Source organism: Phyllopteryx taeniolatus, chromosome 7 (genome assembly GCF_024500385.1).
Source record: "Phyllopteryx taeniolatus isolate TA_2022b chromosome 7, UOR_Ptae_1.2, whole genome shotgun sequence".
Classification (NCBI taxonomy): domain Eukaryota; kingdom Metazoa; phylum Chordata; class Actinopteri; order Syngnathiformes; family Syngnathidae; genus Phyllopteryx; species Phyllopteryx taeniolatus.
The window spans coordinates 4,478,844-4,491,290 of NC_084508.1; the positions used below are offsets into that span (position 1 = coordinate 4,478,844).

The 12,447-nt window shown below is 49.5% G+C and overlaps 3 protein-coding genes across 5 annotated transcripts; 1 reads left to right on the forward strand and 2 right to left on the reverse strand.

Moving 5' to 3' along the window:
* Positions 1 to 694: 694 nt before the first annotated feature.
* LOC133480866 (alpha-2-HS-glycoprotein-like) lies at positions 695 to 2,660 on the reverse strand. The gene is made up of 7 exons (XM_061779542.1): positions 2,379 to 2,660; positions 2,085 to 2,195; positions 1,912 to 1,996; positions 1,321 to 1,490; positions 1,116 to 1,232; positions 956 to 1,036; positions 695 to 879 (listed from the first exon to the last, which is right to left on the reverse strand). The coding sequence occupies exons 1-7, from the start codon at positions 2,577 to 2,579 to the stop codon at positions 736 to 738; spliced, it is 909 nt and encodes a 302-aa protein (XP_061635526.1). The 5' UTR covers positions 2,580 to 2,660; the 3' UTR covers positions 695 to 735.
* A 1,802-nt stretch (positions 2,661 to 4,462) lies between these two features.
* On the reverse strand, positions 4,463 to 7,434 carry LOC133480976 (antihemorrhagic factor cHLP-B-like). 3 transcript variants are annotated; one of them, XM_061779770.1, is made up of 8 exons: positions 7,266 to 7,434; positions 6,969 to 7,211; positions 6,452 to 6,562; positions 5,596 to 5,680; positions 5,246 to 5,415; positions 5,059 to 5,175; positions 4,705 to 4,785; positions 4,463 to 4,635 (listed from the first exon to the last, which is right to left on the reverse strand). In XM_061779770.1, exons 2-8 carry the CDS (start codon positions 7,200 to 7,202, stop codon positions 4,492 to 4,494), a joined length of 942 nt encoding a protein of 313 aa, XP_061635754.1. In that variant the 5' UTR covers positions 7,203 to 7,211; positions 7,266 to 7,434; the 3' UTR covers positions 4,463 to 4,491. The 3 variants fall into 3 exon arrangements, with proteins under 3 accessions (XP_061635754.1, XP_061635756.1, XP_061635753.1); XM_061779772.1 differs by having other exon boundaries at positions 7,302 to 7,397; XM_061779769.1 differs by having other exon boundaries at positions 6,969 to 7,434.
* Positions 7,435 to 9,137: 1,703 nt separating this feature from the next.
* On the forward strand, positions 9,138 to 11,896 carry LOC133480975 (alpha-2-HS-glycoprotein-like). The gene is made up of 7 exons (XM_061779768.1): positions 9,138 to 9,391; positions 9,619 to 9,729; positions 9,825 to 9,909; positions 10,170 to 10,339; positions 10,424 to 10,540; positions 11,487 to 11,567; positions 11,656 to 11,896. The coding sequence occupies exons 1-7, from the start codon at positions 9,188 to 9,190 to the stop codon at positions 11,830 to 11,832; spliced, it is 945 nt and encodes a 314-aa protein (XP_061635752.1). The 5' UTR covers positions 9,138 to 9,187; the 3' UTR covers positions 11,833 to 11,896.
* The last annotated feature ends 551 nt before the right edge of the window (positions 11,897 to 12,447 follow it).

Here is a 12,447-nt window from a genome sequence, read left to right on the forward strand (position 1 = left end):
GGGTCACGGGGGCAGCAGGTTCAGCAGGGACTTCCCTCAGCCCAAAAAGGTCCATTAGGACTCCTTCAGCTTGACGGCATCCCTCACCGCTGGTGTCCACCATCGGGTTTGGGGATTGCCGCCACAGACTACCTTACGGCCACAGCTCTGGTCGGTCGCCTCGGCAATGGAGGCGTGGAACATTGTCCACTCGGACGCAATGTCCCCTGCCTCCCCCGGGACGTGGGTGAAGTTCTGCCGGAGGTTGGAGTTGAATCTCTGGATTCCGCCAGACGCTTACAATATGTTTCGACCTGCCACGTTAGACCGGCATCTTCCCCCACCGTCGGAGCCAACTCACAGCTCCGCCCCTCTCTTCAGTGTGTCCAAGAAATGCGGCCGCAAGGTCGACGACTCGACCACAAAGTCGATCGTTGAACTGCGACCTCTGGTGTCCTGGTGCCAAGTGCACTGTTAACAAGTTAACCGTTTTCCCCAGTTTCTTTAGCTAGCAGTCAATTTGAAAGGGGAAAACTGGATTTTGAAAAATTTCAAAATTTAAGTCCTTAAGAAAATAATTTAATCTTTCGCCCAGAATGCGAATCAAATTTTGACCGAGTTTTTAGACTTGAGCATGAAAGCCAACATGAAGAGACAGTTGTGATTGAAAGTCAGCATTGTTGCATGACGTGCGCACAGACGAGCCACAGCGAAGAACTTTCAATGGTTTTTATTGCGGATTTAAATACGCCGACATCACTTGAGCGGGAAGGGACAAATGTGGTGGACGGCCGCGTCGGGCTTTTTCAGCCGCGCCTGGCAAACGCAAGCTTCCGCGCTTTTGTGGAACAGCGGCCGGCACACGGGCTCCGGCTCGCCGGCCGGGAGGGCGGCGGAATTCTGAGGAGACCAGAGAGGGACAATGAGGTGCGCCGTGGGGACGGAGCCACCGAGGGCGCTTTTGCTGTGGACTTACTTTGGGTGGATACGTTTCACAGGAAAGTTCTCCCACTTGTCTGTAGACGTTGTAATAGGAAGTTTGGCAAAAGACGTGATTCTGAAAAGGAAAAGAGAACTCATCGCAGCGCTAACCGTGTCGAGAACCGCACGAAGCGGTCAAAGCGGTTTGAACTCACAGCTCGGTCCGGGCAGCGAGGCGTGCAGGCCGCCAAACTGCTAGTGGCCTCTCTGGGGCACGTGGTCTCCACCAGGGCGAACTTGAGCCAGGTGATCGTGCCCACGCTCGCGACGTACTGCCACAGAAGGACAAGGAGGCGTTTCAAAGGACATCGGGCACGTAACGCAGCCGGGAAGAGGACAAAGATGGAACGCCGCCGTCACCTCTTCGGTCAGCTGAGCCACTTCCATCAGGGTGAAGTAATTCTGGCGTTGGCCGTCGCGGTTGAACGCGGTCACCGCCGCGTCTACCGCGCTCACGCCCGTCGGGTCGTTGAGAGCCAACAACTTGGGGCAGGAAGGACAAATCGTCATCAGCTCCTCGTTGGTGTGTTCTGCAAACAGGTGAGCACAAACGCGCACGTGGAGACGCCATCTTGATCGCATTTCACATGGAGGGCTTATATATAAAAAAAAAAAAAAAAAAACGATTGTCAGATCAGTTTGTGACGCTACAACTTGGAAGAACAAAGTCAAAAAAAAGAAAGTTAATCCAGATTTGCAGAATTCATAGTAAGAGGACTAAACAGAATTTCCTGCAACCAGGAAGTAGCCCGGTGCCAAATACGAATTGGAACGTGAATGATTTCTTTTTTTTTTTTAATTACACCTCCAAAAAAAAGTCAACCATAACTTTAGCTTCTTTTAACGGGCAACTCGCACTTCAGTTCACAAATGGAGCCTCAGAACCAATGACATCGGTCCAAAACCCGAAAGCAAAACATAGACACTTAAAGAGCATTTTTGGGTTGTGACCTGGTCTGGTGGTGCATTCGTGTCTGGTGATTTTGGCCACGCCCCACATGACCCAAAACTCGACACTGCAGGTGGCCACGGCGCCCTAAACGCACAACGACAACACACGGAGTTTGGCACGTGGCCGACGTGAGCGGCCGCAGTCTTTCAGGACCGAGCGCCGGAATATTTACCCGTTCGTTCCGTCGCCACAGCTGGCATCGGTCGAGCGGTTTGGGGTCGGTGATGTGACATTTGGTCTGCGCCAGCTTCACGTTCACGTCGATGTGGCAACCTCCCGGGAACTGAAGGAGACGGAAAGACGTTACGAAAACAAACTCGCGGGCCACGGACACGCCGGCGCCGTGCTAGCAACTCCGCCGGCGTAAAACAGCCTCAAGTGAGAAAAGAACAACGTTCGCCAACAATTGAGCATTTTTGCCCTTTTGAAGAAGCCAAACAATCGGTCAAGCGTGTTAAGTGCCGACCTGTTGATAATTGCTGCTCTGGATCTCGTGCAGGCGGAACTTGAATCCGTGCCGGTGATGCTCGTTGATGTGTCGGACGGCGAGGCCGGCCGCCGCCTCGGCGCCGTCCTCAGCGCACGTGACCGCCGGCGAAGGCAATGCCGGGATGCCCGGAAGAGCCGCGGCGCAGCACAGCAGAACGGCCAACAGGTGAGTCGCCATCACGACGGGAAAAAGAAAAGCCGAGACGATGCGAAAATAGCACACGTCACACCTGGCGACAGGAAGGACAGAAGAAGACGAGCGCGCGCACACTTTAACCAGACTGAGGAGCGCCGACAACCAATCGCAGAGGAGGACGAACACCTGACACCTGCGTCCCAATTAGTGGTGGGCGGGGTTTCAACCGATCACTTCGTTAGCGCTCCTTCACCTCACCTGAGCATTAGGAAAGGAGAAATGGACTCTTTGTCTTTTTTTTTGTCTTTTTGTCTTTTGATTTGTGCGTTATTTTTGGGAGGAACAAAACGTTGTGCTTATGAAAAATAGACAAATTCATGATCTTATGAGCATTATTTTTCTATATTTTATATTTTTCAACCATAAAGTAGTAATCTTATGACAATAAAATTGCCATAAAAATAGTATTGGCAAAAAAAAACAAAAAAAACTATTTTTTTCAAAACAATTTCCCAATCTACTGCGATTGGCCGACGGCCAGTTCAGGGCGTGCTCCGCCTCCCGCCCGAAGTCGGCTGGATGGGCTCCAGCACGCCCGCGACTGAAAGCAGTCATTTAAGGTATAAGAAAATTGATTTGAAAAAAAATAATTTTTTAAAGAAAACTAATTGTTGAAAAAAAGTCATTTTCCAAAAAATCCAATTTTGATCGAGTTTAAAACCAAGTCAGGAACACGAGCAGACATTTCGGTCCTTCTGTTGGAATGCGTTTATTTATTCACCGACAGAATTCGGCGTTAGCATGAAAGCCAACGATGGCCGTTGATCATGTTTGCGCGCGGAGCGGGAGAAAAGATGTTTTTTGTTTGGTTTCTTTCAAAATCACGCGCAGACGTCCGTCAAGCCGCCAGGCTACGGCAAGCGGGAAGGGACAAATGCGCGAGATGCGACGTATGCAACTTTATTCGAGTACTACAGCTTTTTGTCTTCAAAGAATACTTCTAAAATATACTTTCAAAGCAATCATTCCTAAAATAAAAAGGTTCTTCTTGAAAAAATACTATTTGCTCTTGCACTTATGTTGTGGTTTAATTGAACGTTTTGGCTCATCCAGATATTTATCCGTTTTAGACTGACACAACACCTCAATTGAACTGTAGTCATCTGGAGACACTGCTAGATATAACTGTGTCATCTGCATAGCTATGATAGGCAAAATTCAAGTTTCACATTTCACACAAGGGTAGCATATACAGGCTGAACAGGAGGGGTCCAAGAAATGACCCTTGAGGGACCCCATAGGTCATTACCATTTGATGTGACTGAACACTTTCAATGGCTAAAAAAAAAAATAACTCCTTTCCTCCAGGTAGGACCTGAACCACTCAAGGACTGTTCCATTTAGTCTTACCATTTCAGCAGTATATTATGATCTACCGTATCAAAGCGTCCAACTGAGCTTTCTGTGGCTGAACTCTGGTTTGCTGAAAATGCTAACATTTGGTCCAACATCTTGCTAGAACATCACGTGGAAAGGAAAAAATAAAAAAACAAATCCCATACTGCTGAATCCTTCCATCTCTCTGCTTTGTCTCCCTAAGATCCAAATTGATTCCACTTTGTCAAAACTAGATTTTGGCTGTGCCGTGTATGGGCGTGGCTAGTAAGTTTGAAATTGTAGGCAAAAACAGCAATTTAAGCTGGACAAAATATACAATTTACTTTAAAAAAAAAAAAGTTGGCTTGAGTATGAGAAATTGGACAAAAATAAGCACATGGGAAAAGTTCCGAAATTTTTTTTTAGTTTAGTGTAGTCTTATTTTGGCATTTGCATCAAAGCTACCATGAACAAGGAAAAAGCTAAATGACAGCGGATTTAAGAATCCATAGTGCGCCTGCATCACATGTTCACACAGAAACGGCAAAGAACTTTGAACTTTTTAATCAAGTTTCCATCACTTAAGCGGGAAGGGACAAATGTGGTGGACGGACGGGTCGGGGTCGCTCAGCTGCGCCTTGCACGCGGAAGCCTCCGGACTTCGGTGGAACAGAGGCCCGCACGAGGGCTCCGGCTCACCGGCCGGCAGGCGGGTGGAATTCTGCGGACGAGAGGGGAACAATGAGGAACTCCGGGTGTACAAGTAGATGGTACGCTTTTGTGGACTTACTTTTGGCAGATATAATTCACAGACAAGTTCTCCCAATACTTCTTGCAAGTTGTAATAGGAGGTGGAGCAAAAGAAGTGATTCTGCGGCAAGGGAGACAAAAACAAAAAACTACTTTGGAGCGCGCACCAAAAATCAGTCAACCGTTCAAATTTTACAACAATTCACAAAAGAACCAAAGCAAATCTAAAGTCCAAAACTACTAAAAATACCAAGCCATTAAAAGTGTGAGAGTTGAGATCCAGTTCGCCCCCCCCAGAACCAAATCTCAAACAGAGTTAAAGACGGGCTAGTGTCAAGCACATTTTTGTTTGCCGTTAGAATGAGTTTTTTCATTAGCATGAAAGCTAACTCACGGCTCGGTCCGGACAGAGAGGCGTGCAGGGCGCAAACGTGTGCGTGGCCTCTCTGGGGCACGTGGTCTCCACCAGGGCGAGCTTCAGCAAGGTCATCGTGCCGCTAGACGGGATGTACTGCAGACACAACGACGGGCAGGTGTTAAAACGTACGGCGCGGCCAGCGGAACCTCGAAGCTGCCGTCACCTCGATTGTCAAGTGAGCCATTTCCAGCAGGGTGAAGTAATGCCGGCGTTTGCTCTCCCGGTTGAACTTGATCACCGCCTCCTGCGCCGCCACGGCGCCAGTCGGGTCGTCCAGAGGCAACAACCCGGGGCAGCTGGGACAAATCCAAGACATCTCCTCGTTGCTCGGATCTGCGCGCAGGTGGCACGTTACCAGAAAATTGTTTCAGATGGTTAAAACCTCAGTTTGGAACCGCAGCCGCAAGAACAGAGTCAAAATAGTCGAGCTCCATCTGCAGCCAGTGAGAAGCACGGCTCGTGTTCCAAGTTTCAGACGTAAAAGGACAACAAGGAGCGGTTTTGGCTTGTAACCTGGTCTGGTGGCGCATTGGTGTCTGGTGACTGCGGCCACACCGGATGTGACCGAAAGCTCGACGGTACAGGTGGCCCCTGCGCCCTAAAACAACAACAACAACACTTAGCGTGTGATTAACAAAAGCAGCTACAGGACATTTCAAGACTTCACACCAGTGACGTACATTCTTCCGCCGTGACCCCCGATTGTACCCCGAGGAAACTAAACTGAATTGCTGGAAGGAGTCACGAGTCAGTCGAAAGGACGCTACATGAGGTCTGTTGCGTTCGAGGCAGACACTACGCTAGCCTGGAAATTGACAGTCCAACGAGTTCGATTCAGGCAGTCGACACGATCTGCGAGGGATCGGCTCGCTCGGGAGACGAGCCGGTCGTCGGGGTGGATCGGGTGCTAGCGTCATCCGTCAATGAGCCTAGCGGCGAGCGCTTCGTTCGGTGACCGGCGTCGTTCGAGCCGATGTTTTCGTAGCTCGGGTTTCATCTCATAGAGCTCTTTCCGACAGCGCCGTAGCCGTCGTCTACTCGGCCAGACGCAAACTTCAGTTCAACTTGAAACCCGACGCGGGTTTGGTTCCCACGCCGCCCCTCGACAAGTGCTCGGCAAGTCTTGCCAGCTCGCTACAGGAATTTATGACTCACTTCGTTTCGCACCGTCACAGTTTCCACTCAATTCATTTAGACAAACTAAGAAAACAAACATTTGATTTCTATTGGGCAGCGCAGCAAAGCCCGAAGTTCAGTTCATCTCAGCAGTAGTCGTCGGTTTTCTGGAAGTGTTCCCACCCGGCCCCTCTCGCGTTGTACAAACATTAGCGAACGCGCCGTGGACACTCGCCGCTCGGCAAATATTTACCCGTTCGTCCTGTCGAAAGACGTCGCATCGGTCGTGCGCTTTGGGGTTGGTGACGTGACAATCGGTCTGCACCAGCTTCACGCTCAAGACCACGTCGCAACCTCCGGGGACCTGCGGGACGGAGACAGACCGGCGCGGGTCTTACAACTCGTGCATCATCATCATCGGCAGCAATCTTGTTGGCCCTCTGCTCAGACAAAGCCAAACTTTCAAAACACTTCAGAAGTTTCCCACATAAAAGTATTGACGAAGCAAAATACAGTTAAGGGAATTTTATTTATTTATTTTTTTAAGCAGGTTCATTATTAAAAAATAAGCAAAAATTCAGATTGTCATAATTACAAGATTCAAGTGCCACAGTTTCCTCCTTTTAAGATTGAAATGTTCAATGTTAATTTGTATATTTTTCCTTAAAACATTTTAGAAGAGAAACTACAATTGAAAAGACGAGAATTTAAAAAAAGCTCTATGTTCTGTTTTTTTTTTTTTTTTTCCTTTTTAAAGCGCTCGGCGTCACCTGTCGGTAATCGCTGCTGACGATCTCCTGCAACCGGAACTTGAAGCCGTGCTTGTGATGCTCGTTGATGTGGCGGACGCCGAGGATCGCCGCCTCCGCCGCGCCGCCGTCGGCGCAGGTCACCGGCCAAGGCGGCACCGGCGCCAGGACGACGACGACGACGGCGGCGGCGACGACGACGACGGCGAGGGCCGCGACGCAGCGCGGAACGACAGCAAACGGGCGAGCCGCCATGACGACAGAAAGCGGGAGAAGCGGGAGAAGCGGGAGAAGCGGGAGAAGCGGGAGAAGCGGGAGAAGCGGGAGAAGCGGGAGAAGCGGGAGAAGCGGGAGAAGCGGGAGAAGCGGGAGAAGCGGGAATATCGGCACGCGTGTCACACCTGCGAAGATGGCGACGGCGAGTTCGGAGCGGGACACGCGCGCCGAGACTTTTTACGGCGGGCCCGGCGACTCCGCGAACCAATCACAGGGCGGGACACCTGCGTCCTAATTAGCGGTGGGCGGGGTCGGACGCCAAGCCGTCGATCGATCACGTGACTGCAGGCCGTCAGCTGTGCTTGTCGTTGCGGGAATTGGCGAAGAGCAAAAAGCCTTCGATCGGGATTTCGGAGGAGCAAAAGATCGAGAAATTGCAAACGAAAACTTGGATGGATTGGATTCATTTGGCCTTATCGTTGAAAAAAAAAAAAGCAACTGCTTCGACTAAAAGGGGGGGGGCGCAACTTTTCTACGCCACGTGCCCGTATGACGTGATGCGCCGCTTTTGTTTGAGCCACAGCAGTTAAAGTGAGAAGAAAAGAAAACAACAACAACAACAACAACAACTTGTCATTCACACGACACGCAGTGCATTCGGAGTTGAACAACTGCAATTTGGGGGAATTTGACTTTAATAATGTGATGAAAACGGAGTCGATAGTTGTTTTTTTTTGCACATCGTGGAGGAATCCGGAAACTAAAAGAGTAAAACAGCAGACGAATGAGCCCACGGAGCAGAGGTCAGAGGTCAGAGGGGGATTGGACACAGGTGCCAAAATTGCACCATTGATTCGGATTAATCGTCCGTCGGAGGATGTCGCACGAACTGTTAATACATTTTCACAAGCGATTAGGAGGATATTTGGGGCATTGCGTGCGTGGAAAATGAACGGTAGCCGATTTTGAAAATCCAAGTCAGGACCTCGGTGGATGATTGACGTTAGCCGTCCCAAGTCCGGGATGAGCTCGCTTTGAATCAGGGATTTAGAGACCGGGTCCGCGATTCGCAGCCGCCCAAGGACGGCGACCTTTGGCGTTTTGTTGACACGAGCGAGTCTGGCGTCTTTTCACTGGAAATCGGCGACATCGAAATGCGCACGTCATATCGCGAGCGGGCCGGGATCGCAAATTGTCTTGTCGTGTCGAGCGTCGACGTGAGAACCGAACGAGCGCCGCTTTCAGGCGTGACAGATGCCTGAAACTCAACCGTTCCAATTGTACTGGGCTTGTTGAATTCCGACACTAAAATTCATAGTATCATGAGAGAAAAAAAAAAAAAAAAAAAAAAAAGGTCATTCTTGTAAGACTGAATGGTCTTTCTTCAAAAAACATGACTTTATTCTGGTCTTGAGAAGAAACAAAAAAAAAAGATGTTGCTCTATAAAAGATTTTTGTTCGCCTGTGGTTCCGAGTCAGAGGTCACCCGGGAGAACTCCGACTTCCGTCTGGCATGGGATGAATGAAGACTTGGAGACACTTGGCGTTTGGGCTAATTCGATTTATTGAACGAGCCTTAATGTCGTAACAGCTGCAGAACGACGAAAAAGCCCCCCCCCCAAAAAAAAACCCGGATCTCAGTTTATCAAGGTTCAATTCTCTGGGAGTGGAATTAGCCCCACCCTGGGTGCACCCGGAAGGATGGTGCGCCTCATGACCATATTTGGAATCGCCCATCGCCTGCTGGTGCCACTTCGTCTGAGAGTTTTGCTTCGTCGTTCGTTTTGCTTTTGTGTGCCGAGATTGATTGAGGTTCAAGAGCCGCAAACAGGTGATCGATTCCTCCTCTGCGATTGGTCGTCTGCGCCCCTCCCACGACCCGGTTAAAGTTCGTGTTTGTTCGTCTGTTTGTCCCGGTCTGGCCTTCCCGTCACCGCCCGCCTCCTCGCCGGCGGCCATAAAAGCGCCGTCGCGGCTCGTGTGACTCGTGCCTGTTCCGGTCCTTCCTCTTCCTCGTCTTCATCATGGCGGCTCACCTGTTGGCCGTTCTACTGTGCTGCGCGGCGGCCGCTCCGGGCCTCCTGGGGGCGCCGTCGTCGCCCGCGGTGACGTGCGACGAGGACGGCGCGGCGGCGGCGGCGAGCCTCGCCGTCCGACACATCAACGAGCATCACAAGCACGGATTCAAGTTCAAGCTGGAGGTGGTCCAGAGCAGCAACATTGAACACGTGAGGAGCACTTAGCGCAACATTGCATTTTTTGCATTCTTACAAACAAATACTACAGTACTCCTTTCTTTTTTGGAAAAAGTTATTTATTTATTTTTTTTACCTCAAAATGTTTTCTTGAAATATGTAAAAAAAAAAAAAAAAAAAAAAAAAGAAAAGTAATTGAAATGACAAATCTCTGCCGTCTCTCTTTGCGTCCGCGCTTCCCTGGGGACGCGTCCGCGCAGGTACCCGGAGGTTGTCACATCGACATCAACGTGAAGCTGATGCAGACCGGATGTCACGTCACCAACCCCAAACCGGTCGACCAATGCGAGGTCATGATGCTGTCCGAACGGGTAACTCTGAACGTCTTCACGTCGCGCTGGTCACATGCTATGCTAAGCTAAGCTAAGCTAAGGCACGCGTGTGTGTTCGTTTTGTTTGTTTTAAGGGCGCGGTGGCCACCTGTGACAGCAAGTTGAACGTGATGGGGGGCGTGGCCACAGTGGCCAGTCACCAATGCACCACCAGTCCAGGTCAAAACCTTTTAGCACTCATTTAAAAAAAAAAAAAAAAGCATTTTCAAAAACTTGCCATGTGTTTTTTCTCCCATCTGGAAGAAAATACAGCAGTACCTTGAGATACTGTACGACTGACCCAACTTACGAGTTCATTCGGCCCATTTTTTTTTCTTAACAGCTTTTTTCACATGGCTCTTTACTGTTTGACGCACTTGTGAATAAAAAAAAAAAGTAAACGTCGAGACTTTTCCGGCAACAACCCCGCCCTTGTGCAGAAATGACCAACTCGGAGATGATGATGACGTGTCCCGACTGTCCCGCGCTGTTGCCTCTCAATGACGAGACGGGCGTCAAGGCGGTTCAGGAGGCGGTGAAGAAGTTCAACCGGGAGAGCAACCACCAGAATTATTTCGCCCTGTTGGAAATTTCTCTGCTGACGAGAGGGGTGACGATTGTTTTTCCCATGGGTTTTTCTTTCTGCTCGCCGCGTCCTTTTTAAACGCCTCCTTGTTCTTCCTTCTCATCGCAGTACATCCCGTCGATTGGAATGCAGACCTGGCCCAAGTTCGCCTTGGTGGAGACCAGCTGTCCCAAGAATTCCAAGATCATTTCCGAGGCCTGCGTGCCTCGCTGCCCGGACCGAGCGGTGAGTTAGCTTTCGCGCTATAGCTAATGGTCGGTAAAAGATCGAACGCACTCAAACTGCATCAAAGAACAAAATGTGTTCTGGAGGGTTCTTGACTTGGTTGAGCGCGTACAAAATAAAACGGATCTTCTCCGTTTGTGCGAACATTTTGCAAATGCCAGAAAGAAAAATGATCATATCTATTGAGCCTTGCAACCAAACAGTCAAAGGCCTGACTTGTTCGACAGTCACAAGAAGGGGTCATGCCATATCGCCTCTGACAAAACTCTTCCTCAACTCTGCATTTCCTTGCGTCTGCATGGCTCAGTCCAGCGCATTGTGACAATTTTCTGGCGCTGGCCTCTCCTGCAGCAATTATTCGGGTGTGTTGTCCCACGTTTTGAACACCATGTTACACGGGATTGGCACACTTGCCTCGACCACCGACACTTCCGGTTCCATCACTTCAAAGTTTATCTTGCGCTTGCGGTACTCTTCCAACTTCTCCGTAGCGAGAACCATCAGAGCGACCCTAACCCCGATTTGTAGAGGCTACGCCGTCCCCCAGCCTTTTTCACCCGTTGCCAACATGGCGTGACATCTGTTAGAACGGCCAATTTAGCGCTCGCTATTTGAGATGATATTTTAGTAAATCACGCTCGCCAACAATGCGCGTAATCTGTTAGTGCGAACACGCAATTGAACGCCTGCGATTTGGAATCCTACAAAATCACCTCATTTGTTGTTGTTTTGCCTTTTTGAACTGCATAAATATGTTTTCACCACAACGTGTCTTCAAATGTACATCGGCTCAGTCATTTGCTCCATTGGAGTGCAGTAAGCTATTGCACACCTTTTTCCCAAAGCTAATAATAATACTTCAAATCACAATTCTGGACTTGCTTCTGTTTTTAAACTTGGTTCGAAACCGATTCTTGACGTGTTTCTGTTACTTTTTCTTTTGAAGCAACACGCCTTTTGTAGTACCTCCTACTCGGGCAGCAACGGACAAGTGGGAGATCTTGTGTGTGAATTATATGCGCCAAAAGTAAGTCCACAACACAAGCAAAATCACGACATCTGCTTGTGACAACGTGCGCAAAGCGCACTTCATCGGTCCTCTTCGTCGTCCACAGAATACCGAGCCCCTCCCGCCCGGCGCGCAGGAGCCCGCGTGCGGGCAGTCGTTCCACCAAAGTCCGGAAGCTTCCGCCTGCACGGCTCAGCTGAGCACCCGCGAGCCGGACATCCACCAGATTTGTCCTTTCCCGCTTGCCGTACAGTTGCCGCAAGTGCCGCAGCTGCAGGTCTAAAAGCTCAACGTCACGTCGGCACACTTTGCACCGCCGTCGTAATAAAGAAAACTACGAAAACTCATTTGCTCCTTGTCGTTCGTGTGAGCTCACACGCTTTTTTTTTTTTCTCCTTGACTGGTACTTTGTGGTTTGGTTGTTGACTTGTTTTTGACTTGGTTCTTTCCTAGGTCTGTTGTTGTTGTTTTTTTTTTTTAACTGGTCAAGAAACAATTCCAAGAGCTAGCCACGAACCAGTTAAGACCAAAGTTAACAACTCAAGAACCAAGTCAAAGGCCAGGACAAGAGAAGCAGGTCAAAGAACATGTTAAGAGCGAAGTCAAAAATCAGCTAACAACCGAGTCACGAACCAATTCAAGAACAATGCCATGAACCGAGTCAGAAGACTTGCGGTACTTCAAGACCAGAGAGAGTAGATCAATTGTTCATTGGACTCACGCCACCAACTCTTCAATTTCCCCTCTGTTATTTGAAGCGGAACGAGCTTAAAAGCTCTTTGCGCTCCACGTGCGTGACTTTTGGACGTTTGAACCATGTCTAAGCGAGAGGCAAAAAAAAAAAAAAAGACTCACAACACCACAAGCAAAAGTCCGATTAGCCTTCTTGTAGCGGACG

Coding starts and splice junctions, on each gene's coding strand:
- LOC133480976 (XM_061779770.1), bottom strand. CDS start 7,202: ATGGCGGCTCGCCCGTTTGCTGTCGTTCCGCGCTGCGTCGCGGCCCTC. Junction 5,681..6,451: donor TCTTTCGACAGGACGAACGG/GTAAATATTTGC, acceptor TTGTTGTTTTAG/GGCGCAGGGGCCACCTGTAC. Junction 5,176..5,245: donor TGGCTCACTTGACAATCGAG/GTGACGGCAGCT, acceptor TTGTGTCTGCAG/TACATCCCGTCTAGCGGCAC.
- LOC133480866 (XM_061779542.1), bottom strand. CDS start 2,579: ATGGCGACTCACCTGTTGGCCGTTCTGCTGTGCTGCGCCGCGGCTCTT. Junction 1,997..2,084: donor TGTGGCGACGGAACGAACGG/GTAAATATTCCG, acceptor TTGTGCGTTTAG/GGCGCCGTGGCCACCTGCAG. Junction 1,233..1,320: donor TGGCTCAGCTGACCGAAGAG/GTGACGGCGGCG, acceptor CTTCTGTGGCAG/TACGTCGCGAGCGTGGGCAC.
- LOC133480975 (XM_061779768.1), top strand. CDS start 9,188: ATGGCGGCTCACCTGTTGGCCGTTCTACTGTGCTGCGCGGCGGCCGCT. Junction 10,541..11,486: donor CTCGCTGCCCGGACCGAGCG/GTGAGTTAGCTT, acceptor TTTCTTTTGAAG/CAACACGCCTTTTGTAGTAC. Junction 11,568..11,655: donor GTGAATTATATGCGCCAAAA/GTAAGTCCACAA, acceptor CGTCGTCCACAG/AATACCGAGCCCCTCCCGCC.